Source organism: Helobdella robusta (assembly GCF_000326865.2).
Source record: "Helobdella robusta unplaced genomic scaffold HELROscaffold_10, whole genome shotgun sequence".
NCBI classification, from domain to species: Eukaryota; Metazoa; Annelida; class Clitellata; order Rhynchobdellida; family Glossiphoniidae; genus Helobdella; species Helobdella robusta.
The window spans coordinates 2,690,850-2,718,567 of NW_008703571.1; the positions used below are offsets into that span (position 1 = coordinate 2,690,850).

Below are 27,718 nucleotides of genomic sequence, written 5' to 3' on the forward strand. Positions count from 1 at the left end.
AAGTCTCAGTACTGTGAGCAGGTCTGAAACCAGATTGAGATACAGGTAGCAAAGAGTTAAAGTCTAAATAGGATGAGAGTTGATTAAAAACAACTTTTTCTATTATTTTAGAGATGAAAGTAATATTAGTTACAGGTCTATAATTAGATAAAGAGGTAGGATCTAGGGATGTGTTTTTAAGAATAGGAATAACAATAGAATTCTTATAAGAAGTAGGAAATTTAGAGGTGGAAAGAGATAAATTAACTAATTTGAGAATGATTGGATAAAATATTGAAGAGAATTCTTTAAGTAAATTAGAAGGAAGTAGATCTAGAGAACAGGTTGTAGACGACATAGAATTAATAATTTTAGTTAATTCTAAAAGATTTATTGGAGTAAATACAGAGAAAGATTCAGTAGTAAGTTTAGTAAAGTTATGAGAAGGAAAATTAGAATTAGATGTTCTTAAGGAAGTAATTTTATTTACAAAAAAGTCATGAAACTGTTGAGCGGAGAAAGATGAGTGAGAAGATTTTTTATGTAGAAGTTTAGATAGAACAGACCACCTATTTTTAGATGTTGAAGCAGATGTTATAGAATTTCTAAGAAAAGTAGAGTGTTTAGAGAATAGTAGATATTTATAATTAATCAATTCAGATTCATAGATAGAATAAAGAGAGTTAGATGGATTTAACCTATAGGCTTTCTCCAGTCTTCTAAGACTTTTCTTGGCTACTACACAAGCATAATCAAACCAAGGAGCCTTACGAGAATAGAGCCTATAAGTAAAAGATTTAAGAGGAATAAGCTTATCAAGAATAGAAGTAATGTAGATATTAAAAGCACAGACAAAATCATCAACATCAGAAAATAAGGTAGTATCAAAAATAGGTTCAGTAAGAGATTGAAGAAAAATATCTTTATTAAGAGAAGACCAGCATCTTTTAGAAATAGACATAGATGAATTTGAAGGAAGAAAATCTAATGAAAAAACAGATTCAATAAGAAGGTGATCAGAGTAAGGAACAGAGCTAGCAGAGCTTGTATGAATGCCTGTGATGTATGTATTGATGTTATTCCGTGCTTAACGTACGGTTTTTTTGAAATTTGCTAAGATTTTTTTTAATGTGATTTCTTTCTGTGTGATTTTTGCAATTCGCGTTCAAAAATTGTGCTATTTCATTTTTTCAAAATGGTATCAAACTACGTTTTATTGACAACTGAAGCAACAACTAAATAAGCTCCACCCACGGTGCAACTAATAAACTAAATACAGCCTGCATGTTCGTAGGTTAGCGACGGTATAATGTAAACAGCCGAAATACTAAAAATAGGAAAACTGTTTTTTGAGTAATTATTTTTAAAATGTTATTGAATTTAAAAAAAATAAATAAAATGTAAACGCTTGACAACGCAATCTACCCTTAAACGATTTTGAATCAAAATATAACCTGAATTTTATGCTTTGTACCATATAATTAGAATAAATATAACGGCCTTCGCTCATTTTTGACGGTCGAACAAGGAGCTTACTTCCGGAGGAAAATAGGAGGGTGATTTTTTATCGCCCAAGTCAAAAGTTACGATCGTATATTTACTAATTACGGAATATTGCTTTTATTTAAAATTTCAAAATGTTTTAAAAGGTGATACTAGATGCTGTTTTGGGATAGATATTGCTGTATGACGGTTAAGTATCTTTTTGCATTTCAAATAAAAAAAATTTTTTGTGAACCACCAACAACACAACAACACTAAACGACGACTAATTAGTAATTAAATTACTAAACTCTAATAATTAAACTAAAACTAATCTTTACTGATTCTAATTACTAATTGGGCATAAGTTTACATTCCGAACTACAATGTTAAAATTTGTTTACATTTATGATTGTTTACATCACTATCTCTAATAGAGTTACAAAAGCGCCTCCCACTAATATGCAGAAAGTTGATTGAGATAAAAATAGAAGAATTTTAAAAACGTTTATATCGTATTTAAATATGTTAACATAGTAATATATTGATTAAAATAACAATATATATATATTAAAATTTATTAAAATCAATTTATTGAAATAGTTCTCGTGGTTGTTCTCGTGGTTGTTAAGGTTACATTGAAAGATATGCCGACATCGTTGAGTAATAGCAACACTATTAATCTGAGAAGAGAGAGACATAGTAGAATCAAAGATAAAACCTAGACTACGAAACTTATGAGAGACATCATCGTAACAACACGAAACATATAGAACGAACAATTTTATTATACTTCATTTTATCATTTCTTCTATTTTCAATTAATTTTCAATATTATTTTTTCACGACAACCTAACTTAACCCTGCCCCTAACCCTGACACATACACACATCAACTTTACACATATACATTATACACATTATTTTACTAAATTATACGTGCAAATTATAATATACGTACAGATAACGTGTAATATACGTACAAATTATAATAAAATAAAACTTATAATAATAATATAATAAAAACATAAAAGGCAAAAGCGCATGCATCTATTTTAATCTCAGTGCACTTTTCGAATTTCAGTAGGAGGAGCTTTTTTTACTCTCTATTAGAGATAGTGAATGCGAAGAGACGTTGTAGTTCGGAATGTAAACTTATGCCACTTTTGAAATTGAAATAATTGAAATAAATTACAGATAACACTAACGAACATTAACAGATTAGACTACTAGAAACTACCAACCACTACACTAAAACATACTACTACTACACTAACGACTAACAGCACTTGTTCCTAAGATCCTAAATTCTATTGCTTGATTGGTTTTAAAATTTTTATTTACAATGCTTAGGTCTGGGAATAAAAAATATACTAAATTAAATAAATATATTAAACAACTTACCAATCAATTTTATAAAATAAACAATTTTGTAATTTGTTCAATTCAAGCTTCAAACTCCCCAGCTAACTTGCAATTTAATTAAAATTTATTAATTATGAGTGATTCAAACTAAATTTTTTTTTATTTAATGTTTTACAAAATATTCCTCATTCTTAAATTGTAGTACATGTTGTTATTAAATTTATTAAAGATAATGTGATAATTAAAGATAATGTTTTACAAAATATTCCTCATTCTTAAATTGTAGTACATGTTGTTATTAAATTTATTAAAGATAATGTTTTACAAAATATTCCTCATTCTTAAATTGTAGTACATGTTGTTATTAAATTTATTAAAGATAATGTGATAATTAAAGATAATGTTTTACAAAATATTCCTCATTCTTAAATTGTAGTACATGTTGTTATTAAATTTATCAAAGATAATGTGTGATTCCAGTGATTCATCAATCCATGACTTGTTAGATCATGATCATTCAGTTTTAAAGAATCACCATCACCATAACCAATGAGGTTTGTAAAAATTATACTTTTAATTTATTATATTTTATGCACTTAGAATGTTGTGTTATTAATTATTATCATTAATTTATTAAATGCTGTGCATACCTATGGCAAGTAAATAAAATAATTAAGCATAGAAATAGCCACAATCAAATTAATTTATATAGGCATGAGTATAATTTGGATAATAATAATTAAAAATATCGGTATCATTGAAAATGGATAAAGTCATAAATAAAAAAATAAATCATAAATTGCTAAAAATAATAGTTCCAGTAAGATTTTGCCTTACACCTACATCTTTTTTTCATTCTTATATTATAATAAATGTTTGTTATCAAATATATCAAGGATTGATTTCTCAATCCATCACTAGATTGAATGTCATGACCCTACAGTTCCAGAGGATCCCCATCACCATTAGTCAATAAGGTTTGTAGAAATCACCCCAGGCATACCATCAATGTTTTGTAGCCACCTTTTAATGTAGTGTTAATAAAATGACATTGAGAATAGTTATTTAAAACAATCTTATTAAAATTATTGAACAGGTATGACAAGATTACTTTCTTAATGTCCTAGTGCGAGGAAGATGTAAGCCATTTGTCCAAAGATAATCATATGTCTTATGCCCATACAAATGTAGTGTCAACGCGAATGATTTTTGATCAGAGTCATATGTTCTAATTTTTTTAAACTTTTCCAGAAATTTTTCTGTTAATTTATTCTGTTAATTTACATTAAATACTTGATGTGTATTTCATATAAAAACTTGATTATGCCAATTTAGTTAACTTGTTAAGCATTAATATAAAATTGATTGACTCTACTTGTAATGGTGATTGGTATGATGATGATGATCCCAGTCCTAAACAGGGTTTATTATTCACAATGTCATTATGCCCTTTCTAAGTTTTAATAAAATACATGGAATATTGGTGAATGCATTTTATATTTTTTGTATAGATAATGTTGCAATGTACAATGATGATGTGAATTGCTTCCTTGTGTAACTGATGACATATAAATATAACTAACTTGAAAACATGGGAATGCTTTCTTCAGCATTACTTTCCTTTCTCCATCATAACCCTTATAATCTTTATTACAGAAATGGTCACTGCATATTCTTGCATTTTTTGATGGAAGCCATTTGAAATCATTTATTTCCTGTCTGATGCACTTAATCCAATCGTTTTGCATTTTTACATTTTGAGGAAATCTGAAATTTTATAAACTGTTACAGAAACTTGTGCATTTCTTAAGTATTGCTTTTAATAATAAAATGGTAATCCATGATAGCATTATAAATTATAATAGTCTATAAAATAAAATATATGTAATTGTAAAACAAAATAGTTCTATTCAACGAGTATAGGGATATTGTTACATTTATTTTAGTGTGAAGTTAATTTGAAAATGAACCTGTGAAAAGATGCATCAGAAATTTTCTCATTTCTATTTATTATTAATGCAATTTTTAATGCAACAGGTAGGCATGTTTGTGTATAGCTACGAAAATGAAAATTTACTTAAAAACTAAGTTATTGTATCTGACACGAAAATTAGTACAGAAACAAAAACGAAAGAATAAATGACAATATAAAAATTTAAACATTGATTGAAAGAGTTTATTCTAATTATATCGTTGCGAAATCGTTGGAGGAAATGGTGTCAACAGTAGTTATTTTACTGCATGGTAGTTAATCAGCCGGTATAAAGGTTTTATTCAATTCCTATCAAATAAATTTGACAAAATATACACAGGCAGAACTAAATAAAGAAATAGACATGTAGTTATAATACATTTATAATGTTGTATTTACACATTCAAATTGTACAATTGTGTTATGGTGTAGTCTCAAATTATTTTAAATTCTCAGAAAATTTTAAACATTTTACTACACTATATATACTAGTTATTTTTATCAACAATTTAAAAATTTTATCAATAATTAAAAAAAAATTTCAAATTGATTTCATTGCGATATCACTAATGAATTTTGTGACCTGACTGATTAAAAAGCATCAAAGAAAGCTAAAATAGGATGGAGAATTTGTTATATTGGGATATTCGTTTAAAAAGCGAGCAAAATTTTAATATAAAAGCGCTTATAAATCTATGCATATTGGCTCAGCTTGGCTTGGCTCGGCTTGGAATCGGATGTTAAGCAAGGTGTGGTCTCAAACAATTTTGAATTCTCCCCGAAAAATTTGAGCTGCGTGCTTACATATATAGCACTGATTACTGTTGCTTTTATAATGAATTTTTATTATATATATATATATATATATAAAGTGACTGGAATCCATGTATACAAATAATTAAATTATATTATATTAGGTTATGATTATATGAAAAGCAATATAGCAGATTCAACCAGCCAACCAGAAGGTTTCGAAGGCGTTCGTTCGATGACTTCAATTTAGTACGGTTAGCATTTTGGTTAAGACTGTATAATAGTGTAGTACATACATTAAATAAGTTTTATATTGATGTGAATGATTGAAATGATGAAAATGTATGGTTGAAACGAGTATAAATAGGAGCTGAAAAAACGTTGAAATCAGATCAGGCATTTCTGCCTCGCTCGAGTCGGAGTGCCTGATCTCATTTTTTTATATTTATATTTTTTTAATTTATTTATTTTTATTTAATTTTATTTTATATAGAGTTAAATAGAGTTATGTAGATTTATATAGAGTTATATAGAGTTTGCATGTCTGTGGTTTGTGTGTTTGTATGTTGTATTTTTTTTTATTTTAGGTGGGTTCTTTAGCGGTTGCTCATACATACATACATACATCATGTTTGTTTGTGTGGTAGTATTTTATGTTCTGTTTTACTCCTTTTTCTCTTTCTTCATGAGTCTTGAGTTAAGTTAATGAAGCATAGGTAGGTGAGGTAAAAATTAATTTATTATATAGGTAGGCTAGGGCATAAGGTAATTTAGTTACATAGGTAGGTTAGGGACTCCTATTCTTTTACTCTACTTGGTGGTGTGATTTTTGTTTGTGTTTTTTTTTTTGTTTTGTTTCACATCATACATTCAGCAGGTACGCGGTACGCAGTGGTTCCTGGTTTTAGTGGGATTTTTATTGATTGAATGTGGTAGTATGCATGGTTATATAGAGTTATATAGAGTTATATAGAGTTATATAGAGTTATATAGAGTTATATAGAGTTATATAGAGTTATATAGAGTTATATAGAGTTATATAGAGTTATATAGAGTTATATAGAGTTATATAGAGTTATATAGAGTTATATAGAGTTATATAGAGTTATATAGAGTTATATAGAGTTATATAGAGTTATATAGAGTTATATAGAGTTATATAGAGTTATATAGAGTTATATAGAGTTATATAGAGTTATATAGAGTTATATAGAGTTATATAGAGTTATATAGAGTTATATAGAGTTATATAGAGTTATATAGAGTTATATAGAGTTATATAGAGTTATATAGAGTTATATAGAGTTATATAGAGTTATATAGAGTTATATAGAGTTATATAGAGTTATATAGAGTTATATAGAGTTATATAGAGTTATATAGAGTTATATAGAGTTATATAGAGTTATATAGAGTTATATAGAGCATAAATCCTATATAGATACCGTTCTTTGCGGTTTTTTTCTTTGCCGACCGGTCGGCTTCTTTGCGTTTCTCTATTTTCATTTAAATTAATTAAATAAATAAGATTTGTCCATTCATCTAGGTTCATTCAGGTTCATTCATTCAGGTTATAGCTTCCAGAGGAGTTCGTCGTGGAGGATCAGAATGGTTGTGATGTCACCCTACGTTCAATCTTAACCCTAACTTCCGATTTTACGGTTTCTTAACGGTTTCTTTTTTTGCCAGTTTGCTGGCTTTTCCGGCTGGTGGATTTCACTGCGGCTCGTTTCTCTATTTTCATTTAAATTAATTAATTAAATAGGTTTTTTTCATTTCATTCAGGTTGAAGCTTCCAGAGGAGTTCATCATGGAAGATGTCAGGCTACGTTCGTTCATTCAGTGGCAAAGAATACCTGCCTGACTGGGATACGTTTTCTTCTTTTTTTCTGTAATTTAACATTAAGTAGGAATGCTCACACGCACACACACGCATACACAATTACATTAAGTAGCTATATAGGTAGGTTAGATAGGCCTAATTTTAATTGTAGGTAGGATAGATAGGGAGCATCCAACACTAATGTAGTTGAATAGGTAGGCAGCGTAAGTTTATCTCTTCTATTTTATCTTGCACCCACATTACACGCACCAGCGTATTACACACACACACACAAATACATACATAAACACATATGTTAGTATTTGAGCGTAATTTTATTTTCATTACACATTCTAATTTATTATTACTAAGGTTGAGAGTAATTTAATTTCATAGGTAATTAAGAGCAATAATGTAATTCTTGGAAAAATCTTGTAATGTAAATTAAAACGCTGTAAGTGTATCGATAGGTAGGTTAATTGTTAAGTTTTACATTATCATTATTAAGTTGGAGCCCAAGGCATTACGTAGGTGGTGGGGTGGGTGCCGAAAGGCCAATGAATTGGGCTCTTGAGTTTTGTAATTTTAGGTAAGCTAGGACCGTAATGTAATGAATAGGTAGGTTAAGGCTACGTTGTAACACATACTCATTAATAGATTTAGGGTTTAAGTTTTATATTATTATTACTAAGTTGGAGCCCAAGGCATTACGTAGGTGGTGGGGTGGGTGCCGAAAGGCCAATGAATTGGGCTCTTGAGTTTTGTAATTTTAGGTAAGCTAGGGCTTAATTGTAATGAATAGGTAAGTTGAGGGTACGATAGCCGATAGACTCTGAATTTCGAAGTCTCTTGTCAGAGGTAAGCCTTGGCGGCCAGTGGTGAACCGGCAATGGTTTACTATCCGGACGGCAATGGTTTACTATTTGCACGGTAATTATTTACTAGGCGGCATGGCCATAGTCTACTACCCGCACGGCTTCCGGACGGCAAATGGTTTACTATCCGCAAGGCAGTAGTCTACTATCCGCACGGCAATGGTTTACTATCCGGTGCCCTGGCCGTCGGTAAACCTCTGTGCAAGGAGGGAGAATGAAGGGGAACTTTTGACTATCGTACCATTAACAATTTATTATAGATTAGTTAAGGTAATTGAATAGGTAGATAGGATTATTTTTATTAAGCAATTTGAGATGCAGGCACCGCTAAGCTTTCTAGTGAGAATTTTCTCTTTCTCCATTCCACGGGCTGTGTTTCAACAACAATCTCGAGGAGGACTGGCACCAGTTTTGGAGGACAACGCAGGAAACGGAAGGCACTCATCATTTTGCCTTTGTCGAATGGACGACGGTAAGTTTTTTTTACATTTTACTCTCTTTATTATTTTCAAATATTATTTATTTGCCATTATATTGCCATTTTATAATTTTTTGCTTCTAAGATTCTAACATTCATTTACTACTAAGCTAATAAAAATAACTTGTCTACAGACTGATGAGAGGTGGGCAGTGGTGGGCGTCAGCACGTTTCAGATGGTGGTCTCATGATGATCGTTCCGATAACAACTCGAAGAAAACAACAACGACGATTTTTGAAGTATGGTTTAGTTTCGTTGTTTTTATTTTTTTCATTCATTCATCCATTAATTGACTCATTCTATTCATTCATTGAATCATAGATTGGTTAATTAATTCGTTCAATCACTCAATCATTCGCTCAATCATTTATTCGTTTGTTCTTTCGTTTTAACATTCATTTACTACAAAGCCAATAAAAAAAATTTGTCTACAGAATGATCAGAGGTGGGTTGTGGTGGGAGTCGGCACGTTTCATGATGGTAATCTCATGGTAAGATAAGTTGCTTCTTACTTTTTTTCAATGGCTTGTTTTTTATTTAAAAAAATTAACTTTTTCTTTCAATTTTGTTTTTCAGTATCCGGTAAAATTCATTTCCTCGGTGCGTGTCAGATGATGGTCGGTGCAATGGAGGTTCGTCCGTAGTGGGTGAAGAAGTTTCTGGAGGGTACGCGCGCGCACATTTACATACACGCACACACATAAATACAACACACACATACACAACATCCATTCATTCGGTGTCGTTGTTGTTATGTTTCTCTTCAACTTTCTATTTTCTTTACCGGACTTAATTCATAGGTAAGTTAGGGATTGAGATGAGTTGAACAACTGTAGGTAGGCTAGGGCTTAACATTAGTTAAAAAGTTTCAAGTAAAATATTAACATTAACATAAATTAAAAGCTTCAAGTAAAATTAAAACGTTAAAATATGTAAAATAAATGAGTTGAGTTATCATTACAGGTAAGCTAGGGCCCTGAGAGTAATTTAATTGTAGGTAGGTGACTGACTACTATTCTTGCGACTTTTTAATATTTTTTTTTGTGGTGTGTTTGTTTTCGCTTCTTAGCACCACACAACACCAACAAAACAAACTACAATTTTTTTTGTCTTCGCCTTAAATTTTACCATTTTTGAACAATCTTTTTAATAATGTCTAATTATTTATTTGTAAAATGTTAACTGGTTTCTAGTTTCTTATTTTAGTTATATCATTTTTGGATATTTCCTGATTTACTTTGTATATATGCATGCATGAATAATTTCTGTTTGGTATGTTGATTTAGTCATTATGATATGCTGTGAACTGTCCTTACTAAATATTCATGTTTCGTGATAATTATTTTTTATCGATCGATATTTTGTTATTTGTTTGTTTAAAATCTGAACTTTTTAAAAAATTGACATTTAACAAATTTTAATTTCGTCACTTTTCATCTTTTGATGATGTCAAATAAAAGCAACTGTTGTGTTTTTCTTTTCTTACTAAAATCTCGAATACAAACATGTACACATAAAGAGACACAGACACACATACATACAAACATACATACATACATACACGCATACATACATACTGCCATCATATATACGCAGTACAATAAACATTCATGTCATTTCTGTCAATGTATTTTAAGTATGTTATACTGTTAATCTTGTTAACTATGATGACGATCATCATCATCACAACCATCATCAACGAACAACAATATAATAATAAATAATTACAACAACAACAACGAAATAAAAATAGTTGTTCTCATTATGCATTTCAAAAGCTTGCATTCTTTTAATACAAGCGTTATATATATATATATATATATATATATATATATATGTGTGTGTGTGTGTATGTGTGTGTGAATTTGTTTGTGTGTGCGTGTATGTGTATTGTATATTTTTATCTATTTATTGAAACGTTATTTTTTACGCATACCCCTTGTCTCATTCTCTCTCTCTCTCTCTCTCTCTTTCTTACTTTATATATATATATATATATACATATATATATATATATATATATATATATACATATATGACTGGCTGGCTGGCTGGCTGGCTGACCGACCGACAGACTGATTGTTTGATTGATTTATCTCATAGTATTGTATACATGAAAAAAAATCCGATTAAGCCAACCTACGGCCTCAGTGAGCCACTGTTTTTCACCTGACAAAAGCAATTTCTATATTTATATTGACAAAAATAATTGTGATATGAATATATTGATTTATTTAAAGCATTATATGTACAAAAAAGTGCTATCGTAAGAGTTCTATGAAATCCTGTAAGCCACTGCTGTAAGCCAACGTATGATTTCAGCAGCCAGTTTCTTATGAGCACCAGCAGAATGTAAAATATTCATTGAATATAATAAAGATAGTTGTTCAAATAACAATTTTGATTTATTTAGGCCGTTTATTTCATAAGCAAACCAATTTTTAACATGATCGAATAGTGTAAAAAAAAGGGTGACTATAGTTCAATCCTACTAAGCCAACCTTCGGCTTCAGTAAGCCACCGGATTTCACCGGACCAAAAGCAATTTTTATATTCAAATTAACAAAAATAATTTAATAATACATAATTCTATTAATCATTATTAAAATTAAATAGAATTACTACAATGTTTTAAGCATATTAAATCAATTAAATATCTCATTTAACTTGCTCGTTAAAATCCATGCAATTTCGTAAGCCAACAATCCAAGCACGACAAATAGCCCGACCGATAGATCGAATTGATCGATTAGTCCTATTATTCCAGTTATGTGGTTTGGAGCAAGGGGAGACATTACTGAAAATAATTAAAAGTTGAAAAAATTGAGGTTCTTTGCACATCTCTGCTTCAACCCATAAGAAGGTGTTGTATGCTGGTAAATAGGCCTTCCCTTGCTTTGTACCCGTTAAGAAATGTTATAGTTCAATTTCTAAAACTAAATAGATCTACCCGCCGGTTATGAAGTAAAAATTTAAAAAAATAAGCGGTTTTTTAAAGAATTTTAATTTTTAAATGTTAATGACTTTAAAATTGAAAAACATGAATGAAAAGCGTTTAACGAAGAAAAGAATAATTCATACAACATAATGTTATAGTTCAATTTCTAAAACTAAATAGATCTATCCGCCGATTATGAAGTAAAAATCATGGAATTATATAACTGGAAGCGCCCTACCAGCGTTTTAACATTGAAAATTTTTTTCAACGGCAAGTTACCTCTGGAAGCAAGTTTCTAAAAATTAATAATTTGTTTTAAAAGTGAAACTATCTTTTTAACAGATACGTTTAAAATTTTGTTACACATTTTGTAATGTATCATATTTTTATAACTATATAGAGGTTTTGTGGTTTTTCTAGTAAAAATTGGTTTAAAATTTTTATTTTTAACTTTTATTTGAAGCTTTTATTATTTAGTTTAACTTTTAGTTGTACCGTGGGAGGAACTTATGAGTCTCTTTAAACTGTTGACTATAAATAAATATTGCTGGAAAAACCACTTTGCCGTCTCCGAGATTACCTAAATTTATTCCTATGCGAACGATATATAAAAATATGATAAAGTAGTTTTTGTTTTTAATTAAATCTCTTGATAAAAAATTTTGCATTAATTGTATGTAATATTGTTTAGTTATTTTTTTATTTTGGTAGTTAGGGCAAAGGTTTGATTTTATTATTTTTTATTTAATTTAAAATTTATTTTATTCATACATACACTCTTGGTCTTGCTAAACTAAATAAATCTGCATTTGCTTTGTTTGACCCTTTCTCCTGGAACTCTCTACCTCTACTTCTCCGTCACTTAACGAAGTTCAGAGCGGATCTTAAGACCCATCTGTTTGCAAAATTTTTTGAGGAGCGCTGTTGAATAGCTCTTTAGTCTTTATAAAATAAACTAATTGATTGATACTTTATTTATGGCTTATGCTTAGTTTAGTTTAGACTTTCTTTAGAGAGAGATAGTCTAAAAAATAAAATTTTAGACTACTTAATTTAAAATTATAATAAAATTAGTATTCGATTCTTATTATTAAAAGTAATAAAATAAATATGTTTCACTTTTTTTTAATTTCAATTGTAGTATTTGACTAAATAAATAAAAAAAAAAAATGGTGGATCGGGTAGAGAAACTAGATGAATTCCTAGAACGAGGAAAATGGTACGACTTGAAGTTAGGGGATACGTGGAAAAATCAAAAAAAGATGTTCACGCTTAGATGTTAGTTTTGTGAAGTTAATTATTATAACCATAAATAATGTTAATTAGTTAATTAATTTAAACTAGATTATTAATTAACAATTAATTCGTTAATATGTTAATTTAATCTTTTTAAGCTCTTTTAATCAGATTTTAGCTATAAAATCAAAATCTTAGCTTTCATGAACTTTTATACTTTATAGACATATAATACAGTCATTCTTATTCGCTTTTTCAAAATAAAGTTTTTAGCAATTGTTTTTTTTCTTTTATGAATAGATGATTTCAAACCTGCATCAATGGATCTTTCCAATGCAAAACTGGAGTTCGGGGCTAACAACTCTGTTGCTATCACCACACCCAGTCCACAGGTTGAAACATTTCCATTTTTGTCTTCTTTGTTTTATAACAAAATTTTTAGCTGTCTTCTTTTATCTATCACTGCACCTATATATATATTTTCAATTTGTCATTTTTAATGTGTATTAATTTTTTTTTCAATTTTTTGTCGACTTTTCTTAATCTGTTAGTCTGTGTTCTTAAACTGAATGACAAATGACTGAATTTCAATAATTTATTTATAATTTTATAAATTACTTATTGTAGTTTACAGGCATACAGTCAGGCTTATTCATTATTATGTTAATAAATTTAATTATCTACTTCTGTTTGTTACTAGAAACCGGACACATCGACAACATTGTTTCAAGGCAACCAGTCGAAGCCAAAGAAAGATTTTTTACTCGTGGTGAACCATCGAACTGGTGAGATCACTTTGGAAAAGTTGGAATCTGCCATGCAAGTTAAGAAGACCAGGTCAGATTGGGTGTTGTGCTAAGTTTATATTTCAAAATATTTTACTATCTATTTGTTTAATAGGTAATAAAATTTGAATAAAGAATACATTTTATTATAATTAGTATTTTAAAATCTTACAGAAGCCAAAAGCCAAACCCAGCTCCTGGAACTGCATCTAACATCAACTCCAACAACAACAATAGCAGTAGCCACCACAACAGTCTGAAACGAAAACAGCCAACAACATCTTCCACCAACATCACCACCAACAACAAACATTTTAGAGACAACTTCGTATTGAAAACAGATCATAGTAGTGGAACTACTTTGAGTGAAGATGATGACGACGACGACGATGATGACGACGATGACGATGATGTTGGTGGTAAAAATCTAAAAGTCAACCCAAGCAAGATGAATTCCGGTTCTTCCAAGTCATCTCCATCTGTTCCTCCTAACCCAAGTTTGTAAAATTATGGAGATGTTTATATAGTTTATAATTTTGCATTTTTCACCTTTCTACTAATTTGTTGTTGTCGTCGTCATTGTTGTTATTGTTGCTTCTGTTGTTGTTGATGTTTTTTATTATTTCTTCCATGTTTTTATTGATATGTATAATTTTTGTTGCTACCCTTCGTTTGATTATTAACTGACAGACTTTCTTTATTTCATATTATTTAATTAATTGTTAAATATTAATTACAACTCATGGCATCAATATGTAGATGAATCGTTGACGAATGTAAACATGTTAACGTGAAAATTATGTTTTTTTTGCCACCAGGTGCCAGAAAATCTGATGTTGTTGGTTAGTTGACTGGTTTTTTTATGTTTTGTTCGTTGATTTGTTGCTGTTAAGTTTTGTTTCTGCCATGTCATTTGTTGCTATTTATAGTTTGATGTCGATATTTTTATCTATAAAGTTGATTTGCTATATTTTTCATATTTACGATCATAATTTAAATCATTTTTTATCTTTACTCGCGTACATTTCGGTTGTCATCATATTTTTATTTTTCATCATAATTTTTCAATTTTTTTATCGTTTCTTTCAGCTACTGACCTGCAGATGAGTGAAGAGAGCAATGAATCCAGTGATGATGACGACGACGACGACGATGAAGATGACGACAGCAATGACGATGACGATGATGCTGTGCCCAATGAGAATAAAACTAAGCTGGATAATAATAAACATAACAACGTCAGTAATAATAATAATACTAATCAAAACATGATCAACAACAGCAACAATTATTTTGGGATGAATTTGTCTGATAATGACGACGAAGATGACGACGACGATGATTAATTATTTCTACTATCTTTATCACTTTTTGCCTCGTATTAGTCATTATTGTACTCATTTTAATTATTATTTTTAAAGTCATATTTCACTGGCGTTCCCGCATAATTGGTCCAGATATATGTTTTTCATAATTTTTTGCGTCATCTTTATGACTAATCATTCTTTTTATTATCATCTTTCTTTTCTCTATTTCTTTATTATCATCTTCATCTCCATCATCATTTTCCTAACAAACGTTTCATCATTCCACTTATCGCTGTTGTGACTTAATTGCATCAATATTTATTTTCCACCGAGATATCCTGCTAACTTAAATTGCCTAACTTTTTTTTGTTATGGTTCTGTAGAAAATTTGATATGATTTTCGTTTTTCAAAGTGTTTTGAAGTGTCGATTAATATCATCTAATAATTTAGGAGTATCGGTCAGAACTTTTTAGAATAATTTAGTGAAAAAAAAACACACACATATATATATATATATGTATATATATATATATATATATATATATATGTATATATATAAATATATATATATATATATTATATATACATATATATATATATATATATATATATATATATATATATATGAATGATGATATGTATATGAATGGTCAAAGTGAAAAAATAAATTTCATAGTTTACCTGCATTCAACAATTCACCTACTAACTCAACTATAACTACTCACTTTTTTGAAAACCTTTAAGAAATTAAAACTGCTAAAAAAGATTCTTTTCATTCGCGTTCAGGTGTCTACTCCACGTCCTGTTAAATGCTAAAATGTAGCTTTAGACTCACCGTGCGATTGAACCAGGCAAGTACGCTGCAGTTGTGTTATGTCTTGTGTAGTGTGGCGCTGACGCTGTTGTGATCAGTGGCGTTGTGATCGCGACGACCACATACTGTTGTTTTTGGTCTGTTGTACGTGTCTGTTGTCGACCACATACTGTTGTATGTGTGTACTGTTGTACATTTCCTTGTGCACGACTGATGTTTCGTTCATTTGGCATGTGTGTGTATTTACGTATGTGTATGTAATTTATACTGGTACACACACGCACACATGCATACGTATATAAATATATATATATATATATATATATATATATACACATATATACATACATCTATATATACATACATTCGTACATACGCACACAGACAGATAGGCAAACATATTTTAGGTCTTTAGAAAGTTGTTTAAAAGAAATTCCTTAACGAACAGCGTCAACGTAACTTAATCGTTTAGCAAAGTTTTTGTTGGTGAGTTGTCAGTTTTTGAGGTTCTACGAATGTTGTTTTTCGTTTATTATTATCATTTTTATTATTTATAATAATATTATTATTTATGTTATTATTACTTTATATATTTATTTTTTATTATTATTACTTGTTAGTTCTACTATTGATGATTTATCTATATAGACAGGATAAGATCAAATCATGAAAAATAAGACTCAAAGAGTATATTCTGTTACTCTCTCGCTTTTTCCTTTTGCGGCAAATAAATTGAATGAATGAAGAATGAATGAATGAACAAATGAACGAACGAATAACCGAATGAGTGAACCATCAAGCCAGCGAACGAATAAACGAACGAAGAAATGAACAATATATGAATTAATTATTTTAATTATATTATTATTACACGTACAATTTATATTATAATTCATCTGTATTAGTCACATTATTATTAAAAATAATTTTAAAAATAAAATCCAAATATAATTATGATCATAATCTTGTCCAGGCTGATGTAAATTCTATTAGCAGTGTTAATGACCAAAACAGATCTTCAACTTAATGACTTAGTAGCACAAATTATACAAAGTGTATAACATAGTAATTATATACTATATAATATAATGAACTGTTAATATTGTAATATAATATTATGTGTAATTTTGTGTAAAATTGATAAAAATGTTATCAGTACCGAATTTAATTTGGTATCTGTGTGTACGTATCTGCATATATTTAAGTCAATATACTTTATTTCTTTATCAATATGGGTATGTTTAAATGAAAATATACGCGTTTTGTATTTTATATGTGTATTCGAATGTATGTGGGTGTGGTGTATGTGTATATACATACAATCAAAACACACGTACACGCAATTTCGTTTATTTTCTTCAAACAAAATAAACCTGAACAAATCGCGCATGTATTCGAATTTCAAGATATGACGATTTCAAAGTATAGAGTAATATACTGATCTGGTGATGGTTCTGGCGCTTTATATGTATAAATATAATTTTTTCAATGCCTGTATACGTGTGTATAGTGTTTTATATATATATATATATTTATATTTATTAATTTTTATATATAATAAGTTTGTGTGTGTGTGTGGCGTGTGTGGTGTGTGTGTATATGTACATATTACAATGTTTACATATAATAATATGGCTCGGGTCTGTTTTTGATAAAAGGAGAAAGGATAGATATAGAAAGAATTTATGAATGGTGGTATTTAGTTATTGATGATGATAACTGGATCTATTTTGCTGATAGTAAAAAATGTCTGTGTGTCTGCTACTTTTCGTGTCTGTGCCTATTTTTTGTGACATGAATCATCATATATTTGACATAATAATTACTAGTAGGAATCACATTATAATTATAAAGTTAACCCATTCTTTAAATATGTTTCTCTTCATATGGATGTTTACACAGTATATGCTTGTTTCTATGTGTGTAACTGTCATTCTGTCACTCTTGCTTGATGGAAATAATATTTTAAAGTTTCATTTGAAACTTATTGGGAGGTGGAAACTTAACAACCTCCTACCAGCGATGAAAATCATCTCTGGACATCAACTTTTCGAAATGAAATTTCACTACCTACATCAAGAATATCAATATAGAAAAAATGTCAACCACAAACCAAAATCATCATCGAACATTCAAAAAGCTTCATAACCATGTCTGTAAAGGCTGACGACAGCTAAATTGATGATTTAGAGACTGCCGGTGCTACTCCCCACTACTACTAACTGGTTTTTTTGTTAGACAGTACTTACTCTTCGTAATAGCAGTTAAATGAAATTAGGAAGAAGGCAGATTTTTAGAGTATGCATTCACTCGACGTTGTAGAGTTCGTAAATTAAAATTTCGTGTATGAGCCTAATTTGAAGTCCTGTTCGGAAATTAGACTTGTAATTAGTAGGTTATTTTTTAAATTATCTCAGTCATTCAACGCCGCCTTAGTTTTTCACAAAGATCAACGAAGTTTTTGTCATTGGTGACCTTTTTAGTGTTCGGACACATGCTCCATGAACAATATTGATCTTTTGACCATTTATTTTTGACATACAAACAAATAGATGACAAACAAATTGATGCTATGACAAATTTGCTTACAAACTTTCATGCCTATTTATACATACATCAATTTTAGACAAGTTTTTAGTTCGTTAATAAAGTAAATACATTAAAATTAAATTAAATTGACGAAAGTTGAAACCCACATCAAAACGTTATTGCTCATTGAACACACACATATAAACAGTGATGACACACATGCAAACACGCACAAACAAATATGCACACACACACACACACACACACACTCACGCACATACACACATCAGTATGACTATGAAACTTATATGTACTCGCACACACACACACACACACACACACACACACACACACACACACACACATATCCACATTACATCTTACACGCACGCTAACACGTACAAAAGCACTTATCATAGAGCCGTTTTTCAATTTGATCAAACAATTTAATTTCATCTGTTGTAAGGCGTGAAATTTAACAGTAATTTAATAATTACACGAGAGCTGTAGAAACATTAATTATCATAATTACAGTCATTATCACCACAGTATTAAAATAATTTATTGGGAAAATAAATAAAGATAATTTGAGTATTTATTATTATTTGTTGTTTAAAAATACTTTACAGCTTTGTATGCTATTGGTGCTTAAATTATACTTGAAATTTATTTATTTTTACAACTTTTACATAATTTTTCTCCATCTATTCAAACAAAATGGTGCAAATAAATATATATTTTATAATCAAAGTTGATTTTTGAACGAGTATCAAAGAGTTGAACCTAGATTGCGAGTTATAGTTGCAAATGCTAAAGTGCATTAAAATCATGTTCTTAATATGCACTACTTACTACTGCTGCTACTACTACTTCAACAACTGCTACTACTAATACAACTGCTACTGCTGCTGCTGCTACCACAAGTATCGAGTATCGCTACTACTAGAAATGAGCGTTCTTACAAAAAAACACGTAACTTCGCAATATCATCAGTTACTAAACTACTAGATGCAATGCAATGACACAAATGTAAGTATCGTGATTTCTTCACCAAACACACACCACACATTCACACACACAACCACGCACACAACACACACATACACAGACACTCGAAAACTTAGATGAGAATATTTTTAACACGATCGTTTAGATATTTATTCGAAAACTAATTTTTATTCTCAATATACATGTAAACATACACGCATATATGTATGTGAGTATATATGTAATATATATGACATGTAAATCGAAACGTTAAATATATATGTATGTATGTATATCTGCATATATAACTATTACTTCTATATAAGCCATTACGTAAAATAAATATTGTCTCTTGCATGAAGTTTTAATAAATTGTATGGCGTTCTGACAAGTTTGTATAATTTTGTCACTGCTTTGTTGTTAGGTTGTTCCCAGTTAAGAAAACGCTGTAGCACATGCAGCCGTAGACACTGAAACTGCGACAGATACCAAGAACTGGAATTTCAACTTGGAATTTTAGCCTAGCAACTGGATTTGTAATTTTTGTTCACTTTGAAAATTGAAAAAAAATGTTGCATTTATAAAAATTAACTAATTTTTTTATTAATTTTGCTATATTTATTATAAAAACTAAGACAAGATTTTACAATAAATTATTTGCGTTAAATTGGGTCAAATAAAAATCGCATATTTGTTGATTGCGTGTTTTTGCAACATCAAAAGTAGTAATAGAGACAAAGAAACATCATCAAACAAAACAGCAACAACAACAGCAGTAACAACAACAACAACAACAGTGTAAAACCTCTTCACAACGACAAAGTCAGTCTGTTCAGATCTGAATTGATCGAACGTTTCATCAAACAAAACCAGTAGGCCCTGCATGCATGCCATCACATACACGCATACGTACAATTCTGCAGAACGCGTTATAATGTAATAATATTTAGAAATTGTTGATTTGCTATTTATAGAAGATAATTTTAAGTTGTTGAGTTCTAGATTTAGGCCATTTAACGAAAGTAAACATACTTCAGAATACTCTCTGAAAATATTTGTAGCTTCAATTACGTACAACATCTTCAATCAAAGCTCTCAATCAACATCGTTATACAACGGTGAAATTAATAAAAACAACGTCTCGGATTAGACATTGTTGATATCATCATCATCGTCAACAGGAGCAAGATAATAAATCACCTCCATTCTCATATCTGCGACGAAACTAAAAAATCACTTTTGATCTGATTCAAACATAAAACAGCCAAACAAATACATTCATATATTCAATTAAAAATTACTTCAAATCCGTCTGAAAACGACTCGGAAACATGACAACACCAACGAAACAACAACCTTCAAATATCTCAAAAAAACTTTTAAACTCAAAAAGAGAATGTGTTACAGAAGCCATCTCAGGTTTGCTCTGCTGGAATCCAGGCTTGGCGACCTTAGATGGCTTTGACAATGTTGTCCTTAGACACGATTGGAACAGTCCTGCGAGGAGGTCAAAAGTTTCGCTGTTAACTGGTGGCGGTTCTGGTCACGAACCTTGCTTCTCTGGTTCGTATATCTAATGTTTATTTACTTCTGCGTTTGTGTACAGTTTGTTTAATATTTTTTTACAGTCAAGCACTCAATCACTCATTTATTTATTCATTCATTCATTTTATTATCCGCTCACTCACTCACTCACTCACTCACTCACTCACTCACTCACTCACTCAGGTTTTGTTGGCGAAGGAATGGTGACCTGTGCAGTTCAAGGTCACATCTTCGCCGCGCCGTCAGCTAAGTCAATACTGGCTGCCATCATGGCTCTCAACTGGAATAAGCAAGGTGATGATGTAGGTGATGATAATATGATGGTGATGATGATAGTGATGACTATTTTCCCGCCATAATAGGAGTGCTTGTACTGTTCAACAACTACACCGGTGATCGAGTCAATTTTGGATTGGCTATTGAGAAGGCGAGGGCTAAAGGTGTCAAGGTCACATCTTTGTGTTTGTATGGTTGTGTATGCTTCTATTCTCATGTATGTTCGTATGTGATTGCTTGTTTGTATGTGTGAGTTTTTACGTGTTCGTTTTTATGCATGTGTTTGTGTGCTTATGTTTCTGTGAGAGGTTTGTAGGTGTTTGTTAGTATCTATTTTTTGTCATGTATCTTTTAGTTTGTATATTGGCGAAGGGTTTGTATGCTAGGTATTTATGTATTTCAATATGTGCGTATGTTTATGTATTCTCTGTTTGTATGCGTGTTTTCGTACAGATTAACATGTGTGATAACATTTGTATACGCTGCTTGTTTGTTCACCAGAAGCATGCGGTTAAATATTTCTTATGTTTGGGTGCGTTGGACTGAAAAATATTTTTTCCCTTATCAAATATTTATTTCATCAATCTGAAGAAAACTATCTGATATCAGCATAAATCTTAGAATTAAAAATTATGTACATGACAGCTGATATCTTGATATCTATCTATCAATCAGTCAGTCAATCAATCAAACAAACGAATAATTATTTAATCAATCAATCAATCAATCAATCAATCAATCAATCAATCAATCAATCAACCAACCAACCAACCAACCAACCAACCAACCAATCAATCAATCAATCAATCAATCAATCAATCAATCAATCAATCAATCAATCAATCAATCAATCAATCAATCAATCAATCAATCAATCAATCAATCAATCAATCAATCAATCAATCAATCAATCAATCAATCAATCAATCAATTGTATTGTATTGTATTGTATTGCATGGTATTGTTTTGTTTTGTATTGTATTGCATTGTTTTGTATTGTATTGTATATCAATATATCAAACCAACTGATCAATAAATGACATTTCGAGCACATACAAAAATTTAATATTTTTTGGCTGACAGATTGAAATTGTAATAAACGCCGACGACTGTGCATTAAATGATGGATGGCGGGAAGTAAATAGGAGGGGATTGGCGGGAATCATTCTTCTATTGAAGGTTTGTAATAAGAGTGAGAGGTGGTGAAATGGTTAAAACACTTGGTCCTGTTGTTGCGCAGTGACCGGGTTTGAATGCACAGAGATCCTCGTCTATCGCATGCCAAGTGTTTAATGCGTGGACTCGCACGTTCATCTTAGTACAATGTTAAAAGTCAATCATGAAATGAATAAATTTTTCTTTAGATAATTGGATGAACGTTGTAAAAAATGAATTTTAACAACAATTCATCAAATTATTCTATTAAATTGAAGAAAAAAAATTTATTTCACTATAAACGAACCACGATCTATAACAATTGTAAAACGCGATGAGTGGAAATATTTGAAAATGCAAATTAAATTAGGAAACAAATTAGTGGATGAATGGCCTTAGCAGATAAAAAAATTCTTTTTAATGAACTTACAATTGAAATAAAAATGTATGTAAGCTTTAACAAACAATTATCTAAAGGTGCTTTTAATAATGGGAAATGAATGAATGAATAAATGTACGAATGAAGGAATAAATGAACGAAAGATAAATAAAAAAATAGACGAATGTACGTAAACAACTAGTTAATTAAATTTAAATTCAATAAATTTTTGATTAAATTAAATAAACAATTTTTTATAAGCCAACCCAACATTTTTATGATTATAGCAAACACCATTTTGTCCAATTTATTTTTAGATGGTTGGTTATGTCATTGAGTCAGGTGACCCTCTGGAAAAAGTGGCTGAATTCGCCAGGGAGTGTGTGTTAGACATAGGTTAATTTGGTTTTTAATTTAATTGGTTAATTAGAAGTTAGTTTAATTTTTGATTGGTTAATTAGAACTAATTAGATAAATGAAACTAATTGGGTTGTTTTCTTTGAAGGCTGTATAATTTTCTATGGATGGATTGATGGATAGATGGAATGATGAAGGAATATAAAGATAGATGGGTAGTTAGATGGATAGATTGATGAAGAGGTGGATGAATGAATAATTAGATGAATGCATGATTGAATAAACTTAGAACTAGCAACTATTTGTATGAAAAGTAAGTAAAAATCTCGACAAACAAGTTCATTGCTAATTACACATTCATTATCACACGCACACATATGCGCACACACACACATGTTTCAAAACACACCTATTTATATGTAAAAAAAGACAATGGCAAACCTTTCATTGGCTAATTCAAGCTATCATCATTTTTTTGGATCAAAAATTTGTTAAACAAATTATAAAAATAATAAAATAAATAAATAAATAATTAATAATTATAATATTCACCCCACACAACCACAGCCACCATGGGTGTGTCGTGGTCGTCCTGCAGTTTTCCGGGAGGTGGTCCTTTGTTTGAATTGGGGGCCGATGAAATGGAAATAGGGCTAGGTTGGATATTTTCTATTTGTTAGCAATTAAATGTTTATTATTATTTTTAATAGTAATTGTTATTAAAAATGTTTTGGATTCGTTGATTGGTAGATATATAGATAGATAGATAGATAGATAGATAGATAGATAGATAGATAGATAGATAGATAGATAGATAGATAGATAGATAGATAGATAGATAGATAGATAGATAGATAGATAGATAGATAGATAGATAGATAGATAGATAGATAGATAGATAGATAGATAGATAGATAGATAGATAGATAGATAGATAGATAGATAGATAGATAGATAGATAGATAGATAGATAGATAGATAGATAGATAGATAGATAGATAGATAGATAGATAGATAGATAGATAGATAGATAGATAGATAGATAGATAGATAGATAGATAGATAGATAGATAGATAGATAGATAGATAGATAGATAGATAGATAGATAGATAGATAGATAGATAGATAGATAGATAGATAGATAGATAGATAGATAGATAGATAGATAGATAGATGTAACAGGTTCTTTACGGCTTCTATCAAAAGACTTGAAATTTGATGTGTAGAGACAGAAAATAAGCTTTCTTGATATTCAAATAAATCGAAATAGAATACAAATTAACAAAATATTGTTCAATTATTAAGTTAATGTATGTATTGTCGTTGGGGTGACAAACGTGCTTCATTACTACGGTATAGACTGTCACGTTGTTGTGCGAGTGTTGTTGTTGGAATAACTGACGCCACGATGTTGCTGGATAAGAGTTGTTGTAGCTGAGGTGGTCGTTACCCTGACACTGCTGGGTTGGAGTTGTTGAAATAACTGAAACCACGACACTATTGTGTTGGAGCTGTTGTTGAAATAACTGGTTGCCGCAGCTGCTGTAGTTGTGGTGGTTGTTATCACGACACTGTTGTGTTGGCGTTGTTGTTGAAATAACTGACGCCACGACGTTGCTGGATAAGAGTTGTTGTCGCTGAGGTGGTTGTTACCCTGACGCTGCTGAGTTGGAGTTGTTGAAATAACTGAAACCACGACACTATTGAGTTGGAGCTGTTGTTGAAATAACTGGTTGTTGCAGCTGCTGTAGTTGTGGTGGTTGTTATCACGACGCTGTTGTGTTGGAGTTGTTGTTGACTCCGCTACTACTACCTGCCACCAATTACCACTTTATTCCTATTAACGACGTTCCAGTTAGACTTGTGACTGCCAACGTCCTACCGCCAAACCTACTACCAAACGTTTTTATTCCAAATTAAACCAATAATTACTAAAATGCAAAGTTCTACCGTCTACTATCAACCAAGAGTTAAACTACGCCGTTCTGACTCTATAATTCTCCTATTATCGCTTTATATATTTTTTGTTTTCCGCAATGCGACAACCCCGTTAAGATAAAATCATGAGGCGCCGCATGCTAAACCTCAACCTGTGACATACCTCTCACCACACTTTGAATATTCCTTGGGGTGAAGGAATATTCACTCCTGAATACATTACCTCTTCATCTCCAGCGATCTGTCAGCTAGACGTGTGAGGAAATCTGCCACGTTTTTGCTACCCGCTCGATATTTGATCTGTATCGAATTCTTGTAGTGCCAAACTCCACCTCATCAATTTAGAACTTTTTGGCACCACATCTGTCAAGTAGGTTAGGGGGTTATGGTCTGTATATATGTGAACCTTTGACATGCAAATCCAACCCCTAAATTTTTGTAAGGCCCATATTATAGCATAGGCCTCCTTCTCGATGGTAGCCCAGCGCTGTTGTGTCTCAGATAACTTCTTACTGGCGAAAGTAATGGGTCGTTCATTCCCTCGTTCATCGGGTTGTGCCAAGCAGCATGCCACCGTATGATTGCTAGCATCGGTGATTAAACAAAAGGGTTGTGTATAATCAATCGTATATAGACCTCCCACCTCCTGTAGCTGTTGTATTGCCATATCCAAGCTTCTTTGATGAGCCTCCAACCAATGTATCCTATTACGACCTTTCCCCTTGGTTAACTCGGTGATACTATATAGCGTCCCAGCAAGGTTGGGGATGAAATTTTGGAAGTAGTTGAAGAAACCCACGATTTTCCGCACTTCCTTCTTGGTCGTGGAAGTTCGTATCTTGTAATCTTTGTAGCTTCAACGGATCGACGTTAATTTCTCCAGATCCGACCAGATGTCCAAGAAAAGGAATTTTGGCCTGTGCCAGTCTACACTTTTGGAAATCAAAGGTCAGACCCGATTGTTCTATCACTTCGAAGAAACGTTTTAGGTGGGAAATGTGTTCCTCCCATGTTTGAGAAAAAACTGCGACATCATCAATATAAGCTTCGGTGAAGTCCTGTATGTCCCTGGTCAACTGTTGCATCGCCCGGGTGAACGTGATGCTGGCTGATTTTAAACCGAACGGCATACGGGTAAATTCATACAACCCGTAATCGCACACGAAGGCCGTGAGCCATTTGGAACGCTCTTCCATAGGGATTTGCCAATACCCACTTTTTGCATCAAAGCTACTGATATAGCGGGCTCGGCTTACCTTTTGGATAACCTCTTGGACATCGGGTGTCGGAAAACCATCCCCAGTGGAATGTTTATTTACGTACCGATAGTCCACTGCTAACCGGATGGAACCGTTTTTTTTGAGCACACATACTATCGGACTTGCCATCGCGCTGGTTGATTTGACAATTATACCTTGTTCCAACATCTCCTCCAGCTGTGTTTTTACCTCAACCTTGAGCAGTTCTGGTATCTTATATGCCCGCAATCGTTGTGGTCGAAACTCCCTGCCCACCCTAATACGGTGGTGTACCGCCGGATACAAACCCACCTGCGGCCGAAAAATGGGGGCGTGCCTCACGATTAACTCCCTTATCTGGTCCCTTTGTTCCTCAGACAAATGAGTTAATTCATCTACCCGTTTCTGAATCATATCCACGTCTCCCTTACTTCCAATTTCATATGAATGCAGATTACCAAACTCCTCTTCTTCATTTCTCAGAACAACGCAGTTACTGAGTGTAACCTCTTCCCGTCTCTGGTGATATTTTCTTATATGGTTGACATGTACGTGGTGCTTTTGTCCCTCCAACTCTACTACATAGGAATGTGGTGATTTGACTTTTACAATAGTACCTGGCCCCTGCCATTTATTGCACCATTTGTTCCTCCATGTTGCGGGGATTAGTATTATAACTGCATCTCCTAAGTGGAATTCACGTGTTGTACTGCGCAAATTATAATAATGGGTGTACCTTTGTTGTTCCTTAGTAGCATGTTCTTCAGCATATTCGTGCGCCACCTCTAGATTCCGCCTTAACTCTTTGAGGTACTCCTCAGGCCGTTTCCCGAGATTCACAGGCAAGCATTGTTCACCCACCCAAGATTCCTTCAGTATGGATAGTGGACCTCTGGGTAATGTACCGTACAACATGGTGAACGGGCTGACATGAGTGGTAGCCGATGGCTTCTCCCGGAGGGTCCACAACACAAACGGCAAAATGCGATGCCAACTTCGTGGATGTTCCTGTGCCAACTTGTATATCATGCTTTTTAGTGTTTGATTGCACCTTTCCACCACCCCTGAGGCTTCCGGATGACCTGGAGTATTAAAGCGAGGACTGCATCCCAAGTTACTAAGTAGTGCCTGAGTGAGTTTACTGGTAAAATTAGTACCCTGATCTGAACTAATCACCTTTGGTACAGAATAGGTCATGAAAATCTGTAACAGGACCTCACATGTAGACTTAGCATCCATATGCTGCATCGGATAGGCCATGGGCCATCTAGTAAATAAATCAATCACAACCAAAGCATAGTTATATTTTGGCTTTGGTCCTGTTTCCACCACCACCATAGGTCCGATACAATCCATGACCAAGTGCGAAAATGGTACCTCATCTTTTCTGGGAATTGGCGTTATGGGCGTCCTCTCGGATATCCTGACAGGTGCTCTCAATTGACATATTCGACATGACTGGCAGTACTTTAAGACCTGTTCGGACATATTTGGAAACCAGAAACT

The 27,718-nt window shown here is 31.7% G+C and overlaps 3 protein-coding genes across 3 annotated transcripts in view; 2 read left to right on the top strand and 1 right to left on the bottom strand.

The window, feature by feature from the left end:
- Nucleotides 1-1,117, top strand: part of HELRODRAFT_190054 (hypothetical protein) — a 4,336-nt gene extending 3,219 nt beyond the window's left edge. Inside the window, exon 2 of the mRNA XM_009011950.1 lies at nucleotides 1,023-1,117. The gene's annotated coding sequence lies outside the window, so the exon portion shown is untranslated. The remainder of the gene's footprint in view (nucleotides 1-1,022) is intronic.
- A 2,815-nt stretch (nucleotides 1,118-3,932) lies between these two features.
- HELRODRAFT_166727 (hypothetical protein) lies at nucleotides 3,933-4,573 on the bottom strand (the record flags this gene model as incomplete). The annotated part of the gene is made up of 2 exons (XM_009011951.1): nucleotides 3,933-4,097; nucleotides 4,409-4,573. 2 exons carry the CDS (start codon nucleotides 4,571-4,573, stop codon nucleotides 3,933-3,935), a joined length of 330 nt encoding a protein of 109 aa, XP_009010199.1.
- Nucleotides 4,574-16,261: 11,688 nt separating this feature from the next.
- On the top strand, nucleotides 16,262-23,715 carry HELRODRAFT_108945 (hypothetical protein; the record flags this gene model as incomplete). Its single annotated transcript, XM_009011952.1, has 7 exons — nucleotides 16,262-16,293; nucleotides 20,050-20,886; nucleotides 21,052-21,162; nucleotides 21,231-21,316; nucleotides 22,228-22,323; nucleotides 22,996-23,074; nucleotides 23,603-23,715. The coding sequence occupies exons 2-7, from the start codon at nucleotides 20,655-20,657 to the stop codon at nucleotides 23,713-23,715; spliced, it is 717 nt and encodes a 238-aa protein (XP_009010200.1). The 5' UTR covers nucleotides 16,262-16,293; nucleotides 20,050-20,654.
- Nucleotides 23,716-27,718: the final 4,003 nt, after the last annotated feature.